Here is a 19217-nt window from a genome sequence, read left to right as displayed (position 1 = left end):
TGAATTCTGCACTGAAGGTGGTGCCGACACACCAACGTCGCCTCAGAAGCTAAAACTCCTTCAGTTCCATCCGGAAATGTCGACACCTGCACCTCAACAACAACCTTTTAAAAAGCTGCCACTCGCTCCTGAGATAGAGGAGGAGGAGAAGGAGGAGGAGAAGAAGGAGGAGAAGAAAGAGAAGGAGAAGGAAAAGGAGAAGAAGGAGAAGGAGAAGGAGAAGGAGAAGAAGGAGAAGAAGGAGAAGAAGAAGGAGGAGATTTAGATTTTTGAAAAATAACATTTATTTGCCGCTTTCATTTCCATTAATCAATCAAACTAAATAAATAAAAAATAAATAAATAAATAAATCATTTTCTTGTTGTTTTTTTTACACAAGCACGTCGCTCAAAAATAATTCCCCCTCTGTCACCGCACACAATGCACTGTTAAAAGTCCACATTTCACAGAAGAGCTCTAAGTCCCCTGCCCTCCTGTAAAACAGAAAGGAGAAGAAAAAGAAGGAGGAGAAGAAGTCATCAGCTCAGCGCCTCTTCCTGCTGAACACTTTGTCCTCTCAGGGGATTTCTGTCACTCCTCCACTAATCAATGCTGCCTCTCAGCGTCCTGATCAGGGATCAATGGCTCTGTACGGTCCAGATGCAAACGTTCTAGATGTTCCTCACGCGTTCTCTGTGCACCCAGCATCAAATTGACTGATTTGACACGGTGATTTAAAAGTTTTATTAGAATTCATTTCAGGTTGATGGTGGCCTAGTAAAGTATTGAATTGAATTGAATTAAATTGAATTGAATTGAATTGATGTTTTTTAATGAACATGGTGATGAAAGCTGCTTTTCTTCTTGCTGGCCCTTTTCAAACTTGCAGAAATACTTTATTAATCTATTTTATTTTTCTATGTCAATGACATTCTACTGTTCTCATGTCTTTCTATACGCGTTCAAAAAAAACCAATGACCGGCTCAGTCGTTCTCCGGTGAGCCTGCTGTTTGCAGCCGGTTCTCCGGGAACGTGACTTGCGCTGGGTTAAGTAAAGGCTCTGTCTGTCTGCGGTGGTTCTGCGAAGCCTCCTTGACTTTGAGCCCCCGGGAGCTGCAGCAGAGATCGCTGCTCTAAGTGAAGCTGGGTCATTAGTGGAAGCTCATTAGGAGGCTATTTAATCCCTGAGAAGATATACTTAGATTAGCGCCAGGGACCTGCTCAACGCTGCCTTCACCGTCGCTGGGAAATCTGAGAGACGGCTGTTACAAATTATAGCGTCAAGTCGACCACAGAGAGGGAATGGAAGGAAATAAAAACAAAGGTTTGCACTGCAAGTGGTGAACAGAGTGACGGTGAGAAGGTCCAGCCGAAGGTCCAGCAGAAGGTGGAGGAGAACATTTTTACCAGCAACTCTGAGTCCTTGAACAGCACTTGAGATGCAAAGTGGATGATTTCATCTTGAAAACAACTGACTGACTGACTGACTTACACACACACACACACACACACACACACATACACACACACACACAGACACACACACAGAAGATGTGAAGTTCTTACCAGTCTGGTTGTCCTCCAGTGCGACGGTGTGCAGCTGCTCCGCTGCTCCGCTGCTCCTCAACGTGCTGGATGTTCCTCAGCAGCTTCAGCAGCAGCAGGAAGTCCACAGGCCTGAAGGTTCTCCGGCTAGATGTTCCTCAGCAGCAGCAGCAGCAGCAGCAGCAGGAAGTCCACAGAGGGCTGAAGGTCTCTGCTGGTTAATTCCTCTTCCAGATTCTCAGCCAAAGGCAGAGCAGCCGGCAGGACAGGAGCCGATGAGCAGAAGCTCCTCCTCCTTCTCCTCACCCCTCCCCTCCTCACCTGTCCTCTTCCACTCCTCCTCCTCCCCCTACTGCTTTAGAACATCCTTAAGGTGGCTCCCATCCCTCCCTCCCTCCACCCCCCCCTCCACCCCCCAGCCAAGACTGAGGATCAGCGATGTCTCTCTCTCTCTCTCTCTCCCCTCCTCCTCCTCCTCCTCCTCCCACCTTCAACACCACCACCACCCCCAGGTGTCACACTTCTCCCCCCTCCTCCCACACCCACCACCAGGCCAGTGGATCTTACACAAGCGGCTGATCAGCGAGGGCCTCAATGGGAGCAGAGTGGGCTGCTCCATCAGTCTCATCAGGTCCATCAGATCCATCAGGTCCATCATAGGTTCATCAGACCCATCACATCAATCAGTCTCATCAGATCCATCAGATCCATCATAGGTCCATCAAAGGTCCATCAGGACCATCAGGTTCATCAGATCCATCAGGTCCATAAGGTTTATCAAAGGTTCATCAGGTCCATCAAATCAATCAAAAGTCCATCAGGTCCATCAGATCATGGCTCAGCTGAGCGCCTGGAAGCTGGTTAAAGGCCCCAGTGTGTGAGAGGGAGCAGCATCTAGTGGTGAGAAAGCATAGTGCACCCAAATGAGTTTGTGATTTACAGTCTAATTGCCCTGACAACCATCAAAAAGGACCAATCAGGAGGAGCCCTCACGAGAACAACCAATCGGCTTCTTGTTGTGTGCAATAAAAATAAATATTACAATAATATTTACAGTATAAAAGAAACAATGTGTCGCTCTGTGTGTGTGTGTGTGTGTGTGTGTGTGCGTGTGTGTGTGTGTGTGTGTGTGAGTGCGCGCGCGTGTGCGCTCACTTCAGGTCTGTTTGGACTCGACTCATGACAACTGCAGCACTAAGTAGCTTTGCAAAGGTTTAAAAGTTTAAAAGGACCTTTTCTGTTATGTAGCCTGTCATTGACATCATGGTAGCACCAATAGAGGAGGGAGAGAGAGGGAGTGTGTGTGTGTGACAGAGAGAGAGAGAGAGTGATAGTGTGTGCAGAGGAGGAAATACACACAAACACAACAAAGTGCAGATAAAAATCCATGATTGCAAAGTTGCAAACTGCTGTGATGTTTGACCTCCCAGGAACTCTGATTAATTCCTGATTAATTCCTGATTAACTCTGAATATTTTTTTAGATTAATTCCTGATTAACTCTGAATAATGTTCAATTAATTCCTGACATTAATTCCTGATTAAATCAGAATATTTTTTTTAGATTAATTCCTGATTAAATCGGAAGATTTTCGATTAATTCCTGATTAACTCTGAATAATGTTTGATTAATTCCTGATTAACTCTGAATAATGTTCAATTAATTCCTGATTAAATCAGAATATTTTTTTTTAGATTAATTCCTGATTAAATCGGAAGATTTTCGATTAATTTCTGATTAACTCTGAATAATGTTTGATTAATTCCTGATTAACTCTGAATAAGAAACTTCTCCGCAGCCTCGGTCGACTCTGCCGAGGGTTTTTTCTCTTGACCTCGGCTGAGTTTGTGACTTGCTGCCATCGCTGCTGCTGCTGCTGCTGCTATATTAAGTGTGAGGGAACGGGCTCAGCGTGTTACATAAGCGGCCCAGCAGGCTGCGCTGCTTCCTGGTAGCTCTCAGGAACATGGACCCAGTCAACCAGGGGCCAAAATAACCCGACTGGCTGACTTAATGAGGGGCCGCAAATAGACGCCGCTCAGATACAGGGGAGTTTGCTGGACACCCCCGCCCCCACCCCACCCCCTACCGAACTGGATGCCCAGAAAACCACTTCCATGAATATGAAGTCCAGGAACGGAGCAGAGGAACCACCGGCACCTTGAGTCTACTCTAACTCTTGAGTTCATTTGTTCACGTTGCCTGCCTTCCCACTTCCTCTTCCTCTTCCTCTTCCTCTTCCTCCAGCAGCAGCAGGGGGCGGAAGTCAGGAAGCTGCCAGGGGTGACGGAGCAGCTGACCTGCCAGGTAATGATCCACCACCCACCAGCTGGCAGAGTGAGAGGAGGTGAGCAGGAGCAGGTCTGGAGGTCTGACTGGAGATCAACACCTGCTTCCTGTTTCTTCAACCACAACTGAAGATTTTCACATCACAACAATTTCAAGTGCAGCTGCAGGCTGACGAGGAACTTCCTGCTTGGAGCTCCTCTGAGTGGTCCAGTCAAGATGTTCTGTTCTGGTTCCTGCTGAAGTGAAGTCCAATATATCGGCCCATCCATGTCATGGAAGGATTTTTTTGGGCAGCAGTAGCAGAAGATCCACGGTGAAGATGCAGTGCAGTGTGAACCCTCATCATGATATCAGCTGCAGCAGCAGCAGGCGGCGCATTAGCTAGCTTAGCAGTTAGCTCATTAGCTTCAGCTGCTGCAAGACATTTCTCACACACACACACAACTTTTCCTAATCTGCTGGGATCCCGCGAGGACGAATCAGCGCCGCCGAGGCTCCTCCATCACTGCGAAGCAGGCGTTGGTTTGAGGGTGCGTGTTTTGTGACGTCATGAATCAGCTGGCTAATGTTTTTAGGGTTGGTTGGTTGGTTTTGAACGTCTCACACTGAGGCGTTCAGAGGGCCTGGGCTTAGAAACACTGACGGGGGAGCGGTTCCATCTGGTGGCCAAAGACCGAACTACACAAACACCTCCACCGACCCACACAGTGATGTGACGTTGCCGCGTAGAACACCACGTAGAACCCCGTGAGTTGTGTTTCCCTTCATCGCGACAACGCAAAAAAAAAAAAAAAAAAAGACAAAGACGGAGTTGCAACAGTCGTTTATTCTCCACGGGTTCGTCAACGGAACAACACGCGTTCACATTGACGGCAAGTGTCTTCATTCTGCTGGAGGTCAAAGGGTCGGGGGTTTGAAAGGCTTCATTGGCACCAAATACACAAAAGTGTGACGATAGACTTTGTCAGAAATGCTGTGAATCTCAAGAGACGTTCATCCGCCCTTTATGATGTCAGACAGGGCGGTCAATGCTACTACCCCGCAGTCACGCTGCTTGTTTTCCTAAAATGAGTTTTAACTCATTTTGCAGGAGGGCTGTAAACAGCGGGCTAAATGAGACCGAGACAAAATGAGAATGGGATTTTATCATGATGAAAGTCGTAACAATCCGAGAGCCTCAAGGATGCGCTGGTACTTCACTTCCCAGCATGCACTTCTCCTCTCCTCTCCTCAGCACTTGGCCTTCTTGCCGTCGCCGTCCAGCAGCTCGGGGGTCAAGCTCTGGTCCTGGTCCACCTCCTGGGTCACCCTGCGGCCCACCAGCTGGAAGATGTCCTCGGCCGGGACCCCCGGAGGCTCGGCCACCTTCACCACCAGCTGCTCCAGGGTCAGAACCGAACCGCTGGGGATCCGGACCCTCGCCACCACCGACTTACCCAGCTGGAGGAGAGAGAGGAGAGAGAGCGCTGGTTGAGGACGAGGAGGAGGAGGAGGAGGAGGAGAGAGAGGAGAGAGAGCGCTGGTTGAGCAGGAGGAGGAGGAGAGAGAGGAGAGAGAGCGCTGATTGAGGAAGAGGAGGAGAGAGAGGAGAGAGCGCTGGTTGAGGAAGAGGAGGAGGAGGAGAGAGAGGAGAGAGAGCGCTGGTTGAGGAAGAGGAGGAGGAGGAGAGAGAGCGCTGGTTGAGGAAGAGGAGGAGGAGGAGAGAGAGCGCTGGTTGAGGAGGAGGAGGAGGAGAGAGAGAGCGCTGGTTGAGGAGGAGGAGGAGGAGGAGGAGGAGAGAGAGCGCTGGTTGAGGAGGAGGAGGAGGAGGAGGAGGAGAGAGAGCGCTGGTTGAGGAGAGAGAGGAGGAGAGAGAGAGAGGAGAGAGAGAGCGCTGGTTGAGGACGAGGAGGAGGAGGAGGAGGAGAGAGAGGAGAGAGCGCTGGTTGAGCAGGAGGAGGAGGAGGAGGAGGAGAGAGAGGAGAGAGAGCGCTGGTTGAGGAAGAGGAGGAGGAGGAGGAGAGAGAGGAGAGAGCGCTGGTTGAGGAAGAGGAGGAGGAGGAGAGAGAGGAGAGAGAGGGCTGGTTGAGGAGGAGGAGGAGGAGGAGGAGAGAGAGGAGAGAGAGAGCGCTGGTTGAGGAGGAGGAGGAGGAGGAGGAGAGAGAGCGCTGGTTGAGGAGGAGGAGGAGGAGAAGAGAGAGAGCGCTGGTTGAGGAGAGAGAGGAGAGAGAGCGCTGTTTGAGGAGAGAGAGGAGAGAGAGAGCGCTGGTTGAGGACGAGGAGGAGGAGGAGGAGGAGAGAGAGCGCTGGTTGAGGAGGAGGAGGAGGAGGAGGAGAGAGAGCGCTGGTTGAGGAGGAGGAGGAGGAGAAGAGAGAGAGCGCTGGTTGAGGAGAGAGAGGAGAGAGAGCGCTGTTTGAGGAGAGAGGAGAGAGAGAGCGCTGGTTGAGGACGAGGAGGAGGAGGAGGAGGAGAGAGAGCGCTGGTTGAGGACGAGGAGGAGGAGGAGGAGGAGAGAGAGCGCTGGTTGAGGAAGAGGAGGAGGAGGAGAGAGAGCGCTGGTTGAGGAAGAGGAGGAGGAGAGAGAGGAGAGAGAGCGCTGGTTGAGGAAGAGGAGGAGGAGGAGAGAGAGCGCTGGTTGAGGAAGAGGAGGAGGAGAGAGAGGAGAGAGAGCGCTGGTTGAGGAAGAGGAGGAGGAGGAGAGAGAGAGAGGAGAGAGAGGAGAGAGAGCGCTGGTTGAGGAGGAGGAGTCGGCGGGGTCTCGGCGGGGGTGTGGAGGGGGCACCTTGTCGTGGCAGGGCCTCTCGCAGGCCAGCATGCTCTTGGCGGGGCTGCCCAGCGCCGCCTCCACCAGGCGGACCGAGGCCACCAGCTCCTGCAGCTCCTGCGGCTCCAGCGAGGCCGCGTGGTCGCTGCCCTTCCACCGCTTGTCCAAGGTCACGTGACGCTCGATGACCTTTGCCCCCAGCGCCACGGCCGCCACCGAGACGTGGACGCCCGACTCGTGGCCCGAGTAACCGATGGGAATGTCGGGGAATTCCTTCTGGTACTCCTGGAGGGGAAGGAGGCAGTGGTGGAGACGCTGCAGTACATCACATGACCACTAGGAGAGGTCCCGAATGAACGTATAATTACTCGACACTGCACATCCGCATGTTGTATCGACTTGAATCGAATTGAATGTTCCGGCCGTGGCTTCAGTGTCACTGCAGGAGAATTTATTGACTGCTAATTTAAAGGGGCTGCTGGTTAGCTTAGCTTAGCATGAAGAGTGGGGGGGGGGCCTTCCTCGCCCCGTTTGGCTCATTTTGAAAACTCTTCTGCCGCGAATCTTCTTCCTCACGGCGGCCGGACGGAGACGCCGCTGTGTCTGTCCACCGGGTGGCGCTCTCTCTCTCTCTCTCTCTCTCTCTCAGAGAGAGAGATAGCACTGAGCTGTAAATATGCAGACTAGCCTCTGATCGTCGTTCTCAGCCCCCTGTCGCTTCAGAAGTCATGCAACTGAAGAATGCGAACAAAATATTCACACTTTAAATGAAAATAAATGTTTTTCAGTCAGACTTTGTGACCTGGATGAGGCCTGCTAACAGGGGACCTACTGACAGGAACCTCGTGGAAGGTTCTGGAGCCTCGTGGACGTGTTCCTCACCGTGATGACCCTGAGGTGGACGTCCTTGGCCTCCAGTGGGTAGGCGCTGGTGCACTGCAGGATGGCAAAGTTCCGGTTGTGCTCCTTCACCGTCTTGTAGACGCGGCGCATGGTCTCCATGGACTGCATCCCGCTGGAGACCACCATGGGACGTCCTGCCGGGAGGGGGGGGGGCGGAGGGGCACAAGGACACTTTGTAACCGCAAGAAACTCACTTCTTCTTCAACGTCTGCTTCTGCAGAGAATCCCAGGAGAACCCTGAGGAACATCAGCGTCCCGGGTGCCGTTCACCTTTCTTGGCCGTCTTCTCCAGGTAGGGGAAGTTGTTGGTGTCTCCGGAACCCACTTTGAAGAAAGGCACGTTGAGCTCGTGGAGGAACTCTACTGCCATCTAGAGACGGAGGGGCGTCAGGTCAAACTAAAAACAAATCCAAATCAAAAGGACCGCGACGGTCAGCGCGCGTGAGCGACGCCGTCCTCACCTCGTCCATCCCGGAAGCCGTGAAGAAGATGCCCACTTCCTCCGCGTACTTCTGCAGCTCCCTGTACTGCTGGTGGCTGAACTCCAGGTGGCGCTTGTGCTCCCCGTAAGTCTTCCCCCAGGAGTGCTGCGAGGTGTAGGGCCTCTCCAGGGCCCGCCGGTTGAACTTGTGCTCCAGCTCGCTCTTCTGGAACTTGGCGCAGTCCGCGCCGCAGTCCTGCGCAGGGGGGTAAAATTATATTCACGAATAAAGAAATAAAGGAATAAAAAAAAAAAAAAAAAAATATTTACGGTTTAAGAAAATGAAACAAATGAAGCCACAGTCAAATTTCTCAGGGTTTGAATTGTTTTGCAGCTGCCTCTGCTTGTGAAAAAATATATCACATGAATTCATTTATATTCCACCGGAAACATTTACAAAGCCCGGGTTGTTTTAAATTATAAAACGTACTGTGTAATGTAGTGTGTTATCATATAAATATTTTTTTTTTTCTTCCATGATTTTTCTAACCTGTCCAAATGTTTGCTTTCAACAAAAAAAATTCACCAAAAAAACAAAAATGATTTATTTTCTTCTTAATTCATACAGACTAAATACTGGTGTTCCGGTTGTCAAAGCGCAGCATGCGGGGAAATAACTTGACAAAGTCAAAAGTAGGGAATAATGAATGCTGATGACTCGGTGTCTTGCTTTCCCAAACCTTTGCCATCTTGATCATCTTCTTGGCGATGTCCAGATCTCCCTGGTGGTTCTGTCCGATCTCCGCTATGATGAAGCACGGATGGTTCCCTCCGATCATCCTACCGGGACATAGCTCGAACTCCAGCGGCATTCTGCTCACTCACACACGGCGTCCAAACGGAAGGAAGGAAGGAGTGAGTGAGTGGATGAGTGGATGAGTGGGTCGGTTCTCCGGCAGACAGAGAGAGCTGAGCGGTCCGGAGGCAGCGGCGGTCTGAGGCTGGAGCAGCTCACCGTAAGCCTTACAGCGCCGGACTTACTTCCGGGTTGGTGCGTCGACTTCCGCTTTGCTTTTCCTGCGTAAGAGCCGGGTTTCCTTTTGAAATAAAAGACTCGTTTTTAATAGAAATGTGTCGTTCTAAACGTGTGCTTGGCACATTTATACTCGTTGGAACTTTATACTAGTTTATATACATGTATACAGAATGTAAAAGAAAAAGTTTCGCTTTGCTTTTCTATAATTTGTAATTGCGATGCATGTTGACATTGCGATAGGACTAGAAAAGCTCTGTCCCTCCATTTCGGGTTTAAAGAATGATTTTATTATTTTAGTAACGTTTGTTTGGATTTGTAAATGTTCGAAATAAAGTTTAAGAAAAAAGTAAATAAATAAGCAGCGCTGTCTTTTTTTAGGTTGTTTTTAATTTACAATTATTTTTGAGGTTGTTGTTTTGTTTTTTCAATAATCACTTCATCTTCATTTTTTCCCTCGAGGCTCATTTGAGATATGCCAAATTATTTTAAGATTCAATGATGATACAAGCATAACATTCTGGCTAAAATACATAGCATTTGTGAAACTATCAAATAAAACATTATTTGTGATATATTCTACAATACTTGGTCCTCAGTGACTGTAAGTTTCACAACAGGAGTGTTGAATATAAAAAAAAAAATTAAAATAAAAAGCCAAGACAACTTTGTTTTCAGATATTTTTTGTTTTTACTGATATTGAAATCAAATGGATGATGAACACTTACGGTCAAGCAACAGCCGGCTAATATCTACTTCTCTTCAAAAACCCACAACTGGCTAATTTGAGTGACATAAACGTTTTATATACTGTATATATATTGCCTTCTGTATATGTACATAGGTACACGTATAGAGTACATACACACACTGTTGAGGAACACGCACACATTTACTGTAATGACCGGACTTTAGTTCAATTTCTGATTGGAGCGCTGGGGGTGGGGGTGGGGGTGGGGGGGTGGGGGTGGGGGGGTGGGGGGGGGGGGGGTGGGGGGGCTGGGGGTTGTCAAAAAATAGGACTATGCATAGTTTTGGAGAGAGAGAGAGAGAGAGAGAAACAGAACACATTACACCACAGTGGGGCTCTAACACACACAAGCAAAGTACAAACACTGGATTTGGAATTGTGTTGTTTGGTCCTTCAAAAAAAAAAAGAGAAAGAAAGTGACTTTCTTTTGTTAGGATGACGAAACCATCAGGAGGCGGCTATGGGTTTAGTTGGAGGACAAATGAAGCACTTAAAAACACCCATCAACCATGGTGGTGGTGGTGGTGGTGGGGGGGGGGGGGTTGCATACAGCATCATGGGAATTGTTGTGAACTGAGCCCCTGTTGAAGGAAGCGGGTCTGAAGCGGAGGCGTGGGGGGGATGCTCGACCAATCACATCATCCCCTGCTCAGAGGACCCCAGGAGACCCGGAGACCCCCCCCTCCCCCAACAGGTGGGGGTGTGTGGGAGGGGCTGAGCCCACCCTGCAGAGGAAGTAGACACAGGAAGAGACCTTCGGTGGTGGTGGGGGGTTATGGGAGCTGGTGCTTCAGTGTTGACGTGTACAGTCCTGCCTGGGGGGGGGGGACTTTGCACTGGGTGCAGGTAGGTATGCAGAGACAGGGTGGGGGTCCCCTTGTCCTGGGAATGAGGAGAATGAGGGTGGTGGGGATGGGGGGGTGATTTCTACCCTAGCGGACCAGCGGGGCCTGCTTGAGCGAGATGAGCACGGAGCGCATGCGCGACACGTCCTTGGCCTGCTTGCTGGACTTGGGGTTGAAGTCGCAGAGCCGGGCCACTCGCTCCCACTCGGTTCCCGGGTTGTTCTCATCCAGGTCCGACACCATGGCCTCCTCGGCCGCCCTGGGGGAGGAGAGGGGGGTTGGGGGGGGGGGGGGGGGGTGGAGGGTTAGAGGAGGGAGGGGCCAGTGGTGTCAACACATAACACACACACACACAGACAGACAGGTGGCGCTGTGAGAAAGGTCCTCTGCTGACTCCATCATACACTGAGGACCAGAGCTTCATCTACAGACAGCAGACCAGGAGGTCCATGGCCACTGGGAGTTTGTTTGACATTTTATGACAATAAAGCTTCTTTTTTTCTTCTGCTGCTGCTGCTAGTCAGCTGCCATCTTGTGTCCTGCGGTTTCCAGTGGGAACCTCCCACACTGTGAAGGATCAGCAGAGGGTCTCCTCTCAGCAGCGACACAACCACTACCCCCGTCTTCAGACTCCACGCTGAGCTAACAAGCTAACGCTTATGTGACTGGGTCATGTGACTGGGTCACGGGACACGCCTCTCAGGCCACATCCACGCGTGTATGGTTACCGCTTCTTTGTGTACTTAACATCGAAAACATTTTTGGTTGATTTAAATAAAAATAATAAAAACTTCAGCAGGACACTGTATGAATACGTGTGTGTGTATATATATGTGTATGTATGTATATATATATATATATATATATATATATATATATATATATCCTATATTTTTTTTAAGCAAAGCGATTAAGTCCCAGAGATAATGGCTATCAGCTGTGCTGAAGCGCCAGCCATGCACGCTGCTGCTGCTGAGATTGACGTGTTTGTTGGTGAGGTTTAAAAAAAAACAAAAGAAAACAAGCAAAGACGGCCCAGCAGTCGCCGGTCACACACCCAGAAATTAAAGCAGAATTAAAAGGAGACATTGAGTCACAACCTGAGTCACTGCTGAGCTACTTCACACAGTAACACCAGGTGTGGTTGTTTGTTTTTTTACTGTTTTCAACGCAACTGTTGGGGAAATAAATTTAATTTTTCTTTCCTAGCGTCTAACTCAAGCACGGCCGTTAAAGCTTTTTAATCCGGCCCACGAACTGATATTAATAATCATAGAACTGCTGCATCTCCTCCCTGTCTGCAGTGTTTCACACCCTGGTGGTTCTGGGTGGTTCTGGGTGGTTCTAAGAGCTAAACACCCTGGTGGGGCTTCACAGACACTGACTTGGTTGCAACTTTGCTTCATGTTCCACTGACATTACAGCAACATGTTTGCTCCATGATAACCCCCCACCCCCACCCCCCACCCCCCCGACGCAGCAGCATCATCACAGGGAGGAACTAGGAGGAGCACCACAGCACAGGAGGGACACACTAACGCACAACTAACACACACAAACGACAACAAGTGCTCCCCCCCCCCTCCCTCCCCCAAAATAAAGCAGAAGGTTCTGGAAGGTCGGTGGGTTTTGTCTTTTTACTTAACTGGTCTAGGCGGTAGCAAGGATGGTTAATGTGAGTGCTTGAAAGGTGCAGAGGAGAAGAAAACAGGGAGAAACAGTTTCACTGGTCAGCTTTTTAGAAGAGAGAGAGAGAGAGAGAGAGAGAGAGAGAGAGAGAGAGAGAGAGAGAGTGGGGGGGGGGGTGAAATGAAAGACAAAAAATGAGGGCGCTGAATGCAAATGACAAGAAGCCGGCGTGCAAGAAGCAGCGCTTCATTCCTTTTCTTTTTTTTTTTTTTAAAGAGGTTTCGGGAATGAAGCGCCTGTGCAGCATCGGGTCACGCGGGCTGTACTGAATTGCCTGCGTGGTCCGTTCTTCCTGCTGCTAACCCTGGGACAGAAGGTGGAGGAGGAGCACAGTGAAGAGGTCCTCGTGAATGCTGGAGGAACCTCCGCTGTTCCATCAGCGTTGATTTAAACCCAGCAGACAGTTTGCAGTGCGTCAGTCTGTGCTTTCCTGTCCCGGGGCCGATGGCCGTGAGTCAGTTTCCTCCTCCAGCTCCAACCAGGAAGCACAACTTCCCTCTCACTTGGCCACGGGGACCAATGGCTGCAAGGTGACTAGCTAGCTAGCTAGCGAGCGAGCTAGCAGAGAACATCAGCATGAAGCTGTGAGCCGCTGACGTCCCGGTGAAGCACAAGTAGAGCTCAGCTTGAAGCAGCTGTGAGGAAGTCAGAGGACCAGAAGAGTGCGACTGGGAATAGAGGAGGAGGAGGAGGAGCAGGAGGACTAAAGATCAGATTCAGTCTTGAAATCATCTGCAGCTGCAGGGTGAGTCAGTCATTTCAAATCATTCGATCCTGATTCACATCTGGCCGTCCTGCTCCCTCCACGGAGGTGATGTTCCATGAGCAGGCTGCAAGCCTGAGGAGCAGCAGTCCCACCTCCACGGCACCGCAGGAGGACCCACTCTCCTCCTCAACCACCTCTCAGGATCAAACTGAACACAGAGAGTGCGGCCTACAGACACCCCAGCGGCTGCTTCAAACCAGCATCACTCCTAACCAGCGCTGTTCTCCGGCTGCGCATCGAATCAAAGGAGGAAACCTTCAGGAGGCCAACGACCGCTGGTCCAAACCCTCGTCTTCACTACTGCTACAAACCCCAGGTGAGAGTATGCACAACATTTGGCTACAATGACAGAAGGAGGGAGTGAAACACAAGCACAATGGACGACAACGAGGACAGACTGGAGTCTGGGGCGAGCGAGGGGTGAGAGAGGGGTGAGTGAGGAGTGAGAGAGGGGCGAGCGGCGAGCGAGTGAGAGCCGAGCGATGAGTGAGTGAGGGGCGAGAGAGGGGTGAGCGAGGGGTGAGAGAGGGGCGAGCGAGAAGTGAGTGAGGGGTGAGTGAGGAGCGAGAGAGGGGTGAATGAGGAGTGAGAGGCGAGTGAGTGAGTGGCGAGCGAGGGGTGAGTGAGGAGTGAGAGAGGGGCGAGCGAGGAGTGAGAGAGGGGCGGGCGAGGGGTGAGTGAGGAGTGAGAGAGGGGCGAGGGAGGGGTGAGTGAGGAGTGAGCGAGGGGTGAGTGAGTGAGGAATGAGTGAAGGGTGAGAAAGGACTGAGAGAGGGGCGAGTGAGGAGTGAGAGAGGAGCGAGGGAGGGGTGAGAGGGGCGAGTGAGGGGTGAGAGAGGGGCGAATGAGGAGTGAGTGAGGGGTGAGAGGGGCGAGTGAGGAGTGAGTGAGGGGTGAGAGAGGGGTGAGAGAGGGGCGAATGAGGAGTGAGTGAGGGGGTGAGAGAGGAGTGAGTGAGGGGGTGAGAGAGGAGTGAGTGAGGGGGTGAGAGAGGAGTGAGTGAGGGGGTGAGAGAGGAGTGAGTGAGGGTGAGAGAGGAGTGAGATGACATGCTGGAACAGGCTGGTGTGAGGGGTGAGTGGGTGTCTGAGGAGTGTCAGGCAGGCAGTCATGCAGTCACCCTCTCCCCCCCACAGCTCTGACATGCAGTCAGATGAAGAGGAGTGAACATTAGTGATGATGATGTTTAGATGCACACATAACAGCTGCAGGCTCTCTGGATCAAACACACTCACATTCACTCAAAATGAAATCACAGCCACTAAAACAAAAAGGCACCAACAGGTGGAGCCAAACAGAAGGGCTGAGGAGGTGGTGACAGGGAGGAGGAGGAGGAAGAGGAGGAGGATGAGCAAGATGAGGAGGGAGGACGTTAGTTGGAGCAACATACACATAACCAATGAGCTCAGAGAAGGGCTGCTTGTAGAAGTCTTCATCCAGCACCCTGGATAAGCATCCAGGAGAGGAGGAGGCAGGAGAGAGAGAGAAAGAGAGAGAGAGAGCAACAATAGAGATCAAAGAAAGGATGGAAAGACAAGCAGAGTCAGTTAGCACACAGTCATTAGTCAACAAGAGGGTGAGAAGGTTTGAAGGCGCCGTGTGGTTCCTGCAGGAACCTCTGGAGCTCCTGCACACTGAGAACCTGCTGCTGCTGCTGCTGCTGCTGCTGCGTCCTGAATAGAGGCGCTGTGAAGTGCAACTATTGGAGCTGTTCTTGAGTGTCGGAGCAGCAGCAGTGCTGCGGTGCAGCCAGTGACTTTGAGAAAGAAGAGATGGATTCGCTATGAAGAGTGATGCAGCCCGATTCATCCGTTTTGGGCAAAGGCCATGAATCAGAGACGGACTGAACGTGTTGGGAGTCGAGGCCGCAGGTCGGTTCATTATTCATGAGGCCGACAGGCGGCTTCAACTGACACTGAGACTGAGACAGTGAGGCTGACTGGGGAGATTAAAGCAGACGTTATCAAAGACAACCATCATAGGTGGCAGATCAGATCAGATCAGATCAGATCAGGTCAGGTCGGATAAGGTCAGATCAGGTCAGATCAGATCAGATCAGATCAGATCGGGTCAGATCGGGTCGGATCGGGTCAGAGCGGGATGATTTAAAGTCTCTCTAGTTAAAACTAAAAGAAACAAAAATCTGATTTCTGCTTTTTGATTCTTTCAGGAAACAAGAAAACGTGTTGGTTTTGGACTCTACTATTATTAGGGAAGTACCGATACCGACACCGGTATCAGGTATCGGTATCGATATGTATGTAGAGGTGCTCGCGGTCTACTGGTTCTGTAGAAAGTGGCCCTGGTGCATCCATAGTTGATATTATTATTATCATTATGACATGTGATCATGTGTCAACTCCAGCAGGCGGCGCTACCTGTTGTTGGTCTTGGTCTTCTCCAGCTGCTCGTTCTGCCTGGAGTGCCACTCCTCCAGCTCCACCTTGGCCTTCTCCTTCCACTCTGACTCCTGCGAGCGAGAGTTGCTGTCTGCGGAGGGAGAGGAGCACATTGGAGGAGGTCAAGCCACTCCCCAGGCCAGTGGAACCAGTGTTCCCAGTGTTCCCCAGCCCAGGCTGTTCTCCTCACCCAGCAGCTCCAGCCGCTCCCGCTGCTCCTCCCTCCACTTGCGAAGACTCTCGGGTTCGTTCTGCAGCCGGTCCACGCTGGAGATGGCAGCGTAGGCGTCCGACGGCCCGTTGCTTTCCTGGAGTTGCGAGAGAGAGAGAGAGAGAGAGAGAGAGAGAGAGAGAGAGAGAGAGAGAGAGGGGGAAGAACGACGAGGTCACTCTCAGAGATTTCAAATCAGGAAAAACTGTGGATTACAGAAGCTCAACACTGTCTGGATTCTGCTCTTCTGAGGAGATTTATCGGTGGGGGGGGGGGAGAAAAATATCAGTCTCTGTCTCGTCCTTGGATATTTTTTTTCTCTCTGTCTGAAATCCTGACGGTGCAAAAAAAGGGCAGGAATGTTGCAATGACAGCACAGGAAGAGGAAGCTGGCACGGATTCAAAGAGCCACACACTCCAACTGAAATCAAACTGCCACAGAGCCACAGGGAAACGCTGGAGAACCCATGAACTCATTCACCGGGAGGAGGTTTTCCAATCGCAGGTTTAACCACCCGACACAACACTGGTTTAGAAAACATCAACCAGCGGTCAAGGTGACTGGCGTGACCAGAGTTACCTTGGGGTTACTTATTATTATCATGCGTCGGGTATGAAATGAGAAGAAGTTTTACCCCATGAAGATCTCCATTGATGGCACCATCTGAAGAAGAAGAAGAAGAAGAAGAATGAATGGATTTATTTATCTCACATGGTGCTGCAGTGCAAAGAGAATTAAGAAGAATTAAAAAATAAAATAAAATAAAACATATAGTTATTTACATATCTGAATACGTGTCAACAAGTATCAAAGCATCGGTGTGTACTGCAACTTTTAGTGAAATGCAAGCGGTTGAGGAACAGAAGAAGAAGAAAAAAAAAACATTGTGTCAGCAGAAGAAGCAATGGGACGGCAACATGGACAATAAACACACACCAGACACCAGAGAGGAGTGTGAAGAAACCCTGCCAAGGAGGGAGTGACAGAGTGAGTGAGTGACAGAGTGAGAGGTCTTTCTCAAGTGTCAGCAGTTTGGAAGTGCTGCTGCTGCTACTGTTGCTACAGCACCACGGAGCTCCACGGCCTCCAGGAAGTGAAGAGCTGCTGGCCAAAGGTCGATTACAACCGTCGAAGAGGTGGTGGCTCTGTGTGTGTGTGTGTGTGTGTGTGTGTGTGTGTGTGTGTGTGTGTGTGTGTGTGTGTGTGTGTGTGTGTGGCGATGTCACGAATGACACGACACCAACACAACCCGCTCGGCTCAGCTGATCTTATCGGACCGCTCCATTCATTTGACGAACGTTTTTACTGTTCATCGAAGCTTTTAATTGTTTCCCCCCTCTTATTATTTTCATTTTATTAGCGGTTTTGTATTTATATATATTTCTGTTTCCACCCCCACACACGGCAACGCAGCGTCTTGTCTCAATGTAACACAGGTGAGCCTTGCCTCTGTGCGGCTAACCCGTTAGCCACACAGAGGCTAGGCTAACACTAGCCAGCTTGTTAAACCCCCCACCGTTTCAACTACTTCGTCGGTGTCGGACGTCAATTAAAAAAAACACACACACACATATATATAAATATAAATTATAGGTATCGAATAAAAAACACAGCTTATCGCTACCAGCCTCCCGGGTGTTGGCTGGTAGCGACCGGTCCGGTCCAGTCCGGTTGACAGCGGCGGACCCACCGTTGGAGTCTCCCAGCGACGACGGGACGTCTCCGCCGTCCAGGATGCTGAAGCCTTCGTCGTTCTCGATGCCCGCGATCTCGCTCTCCTGCTGGGCCAGGAACGCCGCGGCGGGGTCCTCCTCCCCGCCGACGCCGTTGCCAGCGGCGGGCGCGTTCAGCATGTCGAAATCATCCATGTTGCGGGCGAAGTGTGTCGGTGAGAAGACGGAGAAGAAGACGGGCGGGCAGGTGTAAAAAAGCAACCGGGCGAAGTCGATGCAGCTCAACCCGAGGAAGAAGGACGTCGGCGGGAGGAGGGAGCGAAGAAGAAGAAGAGGGAGGAGGAGGAGGAGGAGGAGGAGAAGAAGAAGAAAAACTACGGAAGCGAAGCAAAGCGGAAAAGCGTTGCTCGGCCAATCGCAAAGCGGGAAGGGTGATGGATAGTACGGGAGGGCCAATCAGAGTGCGGCAGCGTCGACGGTGGACCAATCACATACGCAAAAGACGTCCACAAGCGGGTCCCGTGATGTGCTTACGTGCTGCTGTGTGTGTCAGACGGCTGCGAGTCAAAAAGCTGCAGTTTGTAATTACTGCTGATTCAATTATTACAATTTGACTGGGTTTGAAATGGGGAACATTACGAATGTGGCTTAAAAAAAACAACAACAAAAAAAAAACTCGCAAATACAACACATTACAAAGTACACGCTTTCCACACACGGATACACGGATTTTGTTTCTTCCGTCTTCCAGTAATTAATCGCACGCACACGGCTGTATTGGAACGGAACCTCCGATATTAATACATCAACATTTGTGTTACAATGTCAGTCACTCTCTCCGGGACAAAGCTAACGGCTAAAGGCCCAACGTTTGACGTGCCCAGTATAATGCGATGACCGTTAATAATTTACAAGTGCAAGCGGTGTGGAAGAGCTCAGGTGACAAAAGCAGCTCGACTCACCTGTTCAAATTGGACCAACATTCACAGCGAATGGTTTTTTACTTCCCGTAAAAGATACAGGGTGATGGTAAAGTCAGTTGTTCAAATTTATAAAAATAAAATAAAATAAAATAAAAATCACAGCCATTAACTTTGAAATAACGCTGAAGCAACACATTCTGAGATAAAATGAGCTGTTTATTTATTCACGTAAATAAATGCCCCCCCAAGAAAGAGGAAAATGGCGGCCCTTCTTGTGTATGTTGGAACAACATAGTTTACATGGATGAATAGCAAAAAACTATTATTATTATTATTTTTTTTTTTTTTTACAATTACAAATTATTTTTTAATAATGTAAACGCAATGTACAAAAATCACATAAATATTTGGAGATGAAACACACATTCCGATGACTTGCAGTTGAAGTTGAGTCTTCATAAGGTCCTTGGTGATGACAAACATAAAGACACACATCTGATACACACACACACACACACACACACACACACACAGTCCAAATCACACCGTCGCAGCTATTAAGGTTTTGTTCCTTCTGTCAGTAACACCTTCATTGTGACAACTCAGCGTAACATTGCAACTTTTCTTTTTCAATAAAGTTTTTTTTTTTTCTCTGCCCCCCACTGAAGACTAGCAGCAGCTCAGTCAAGTCATTTAAAAGCCACTCTGACTCTTGAATAAATTATGGAAAAGAAAACACAACACAACGTCAGAGCTCCTCGTGTTCAAAATGGTCCAAAAGGATCCAAAGTAAAACAGTTAAAAAATAATTCGGCATTGGTCTCGACCTCAAGACAATTGACTAAAAAAACCCAAACTGATTGGACTGTGACTTCGTGCACTGGACCCATTGAACAAACACGCAGGTCGCGTCTGACCTGCCGGTGACTCAATTGTCACACGTTTGAGAATTTGTGTGCGTGTTGACCAGAAACATTAAAAGGTGGTATAGACAAAAGGTAATAGATTAAAATGCAACACATACTGTAAATACTGATATTACT

The 19217-nt window shown here is 49.9% G+C and overlaps 2 protein-coding genes across 3 annotated transcripts; both read right to left on the bottom strand.

The window, feature by feature from the left end:
* Nucleotides 1-4683: 4683 nt before the first annotated feature.
* On the bottom strand, nucleotides 4684-8757 carry nansa (N-acetylneuraminic acid synthase a). The gene is made up of 6 exons (XM_076015251.1): nucleotides 8623-8757; nucleotides 7923-8138; nucleotides 7732-7831; nucleotides 7441-7595; nucleotides 6577-6843; nucleotides 4684-5254 (listed from the first exon to the last, which is right to left on the bottom strand). Exons 1-6 carry the CDS (start codon nucleotides 8752-8754, stop codon nucleotides 5045-5047), a joined length of 1080 nt encoding a protein of 359 aa, XP_075871366.1. The 5' UTR covers nucleotides 8755-8757; the 3' UTR covers nucleotides 4684-5044.
* An 825-nt stretch (nucleotides 8758-9582) lies between these two features.
* Nucleotides 9583-17599, bottom strand: clta (clathrin, light chain A). 2 transcript variants are annotated; one of them, XM_076015246.1, is made up of 7 exons: nucleotides 17269-17599; nucleotides 16213-16241; nucleotides 15557-15674; nucleotides 15346-15457; nucleotides 14358-14411; nucleotides 12159-12194; nucleotides 9583-10771 (listed from the first exon to the last, which is right to left on the bottom strand). In XM_076015246.1, the coding sequence occupies exons 1-7, from the start codon at nucleotides 17444-17446 to the stop codon at nucleotides 10600-10602; spliced, it is 699 nt and encodes a 232-aa protein (XP_075871361.1). In that variant the 5' UTR covers nucleotides 17447-17599; the 3' UTR covers nucleotides 9583-10599. The 2 variants fall into 2 exon arrangements, with proteins under 2 accessions (XP_075871361.1, XP_075871362.1); XM_076015247.1 differs by lacking the exons at nucleotides 12159-12194; nucleotides 14358-14411 and having other exon boundaries at nucleotides 17269-17593.
* Nucleotides 17600-19217: the final 1618 nt, after the last annotated feature.

This window comes from Nelusetta ayraudi, unplaced genomic scaffold (assembly GCF_046127955.1).
Source record: "Nelusetta ayraudi isolate G7.1 ecotype Tasmania unplaced genomic scaffold, CSIRO-AGI_Nayr_v1 ptg000183l, whole genome shotgun sequence".
In the NCBI taxonomy this organism is placed as follows: Eukaryota; Metazoa; Chordata; class Actinopteri; order Tetraodontiformes; family Monacanthidae; genus Nelusetta; species Nelusetta ayraudi.
The sequence above is the reverse complement of the archived record's forward strand: the minus strand, read 5'-3'. Positions and strand labels throughout refer to the sequence as shown.

Bases quoted from the DNA above. Each gene is read 5' to 3' on its own strand.
- nansa (XM_076015251.1), bottom strand. From the start codon at position 8,754: ATGCCGCTGGAGTTCGAGCTATGTCCCGGTAGGATGATCGGAGGGAAC. The intron at 8,139-8,622 runs GTTTGGGAAAGC...CCCCCTGCGCAG, and splicing joins AGATGATCAAGATGGCAAAG to GACTGCGGCGCGGACTGCGC. The intron at 6,844-7,440 runs GTGAGGAACACG...CTTCCCCTCCAG, and splicing joins TCCACCTCAGGGTCATCACG to GAGTACCAGAAGGAATTCCC.
- clta (XM_076015246.1), bottom strand. From the start codon at position 17,446: ATGGATGATTTCGACATGCTGAACGCGCCCGCCGCTGGCAACGGCGTC. The intron at 15,458-15,556 runs GTGAGGAGAACA...CTCCCTCCGCAG, and splicing joins GGAGCGGCTGGAGCTGCTGG to ACAGCAACTCTCGCTCGCAG. The intron at 10,772-12,158 runs GTTAAGTAAAAA...CTCCTCCCCCAG, and splicing joins CCTTGCTACCGCCTAGACCA to GGCGGCCGAGGAGGCCATGG.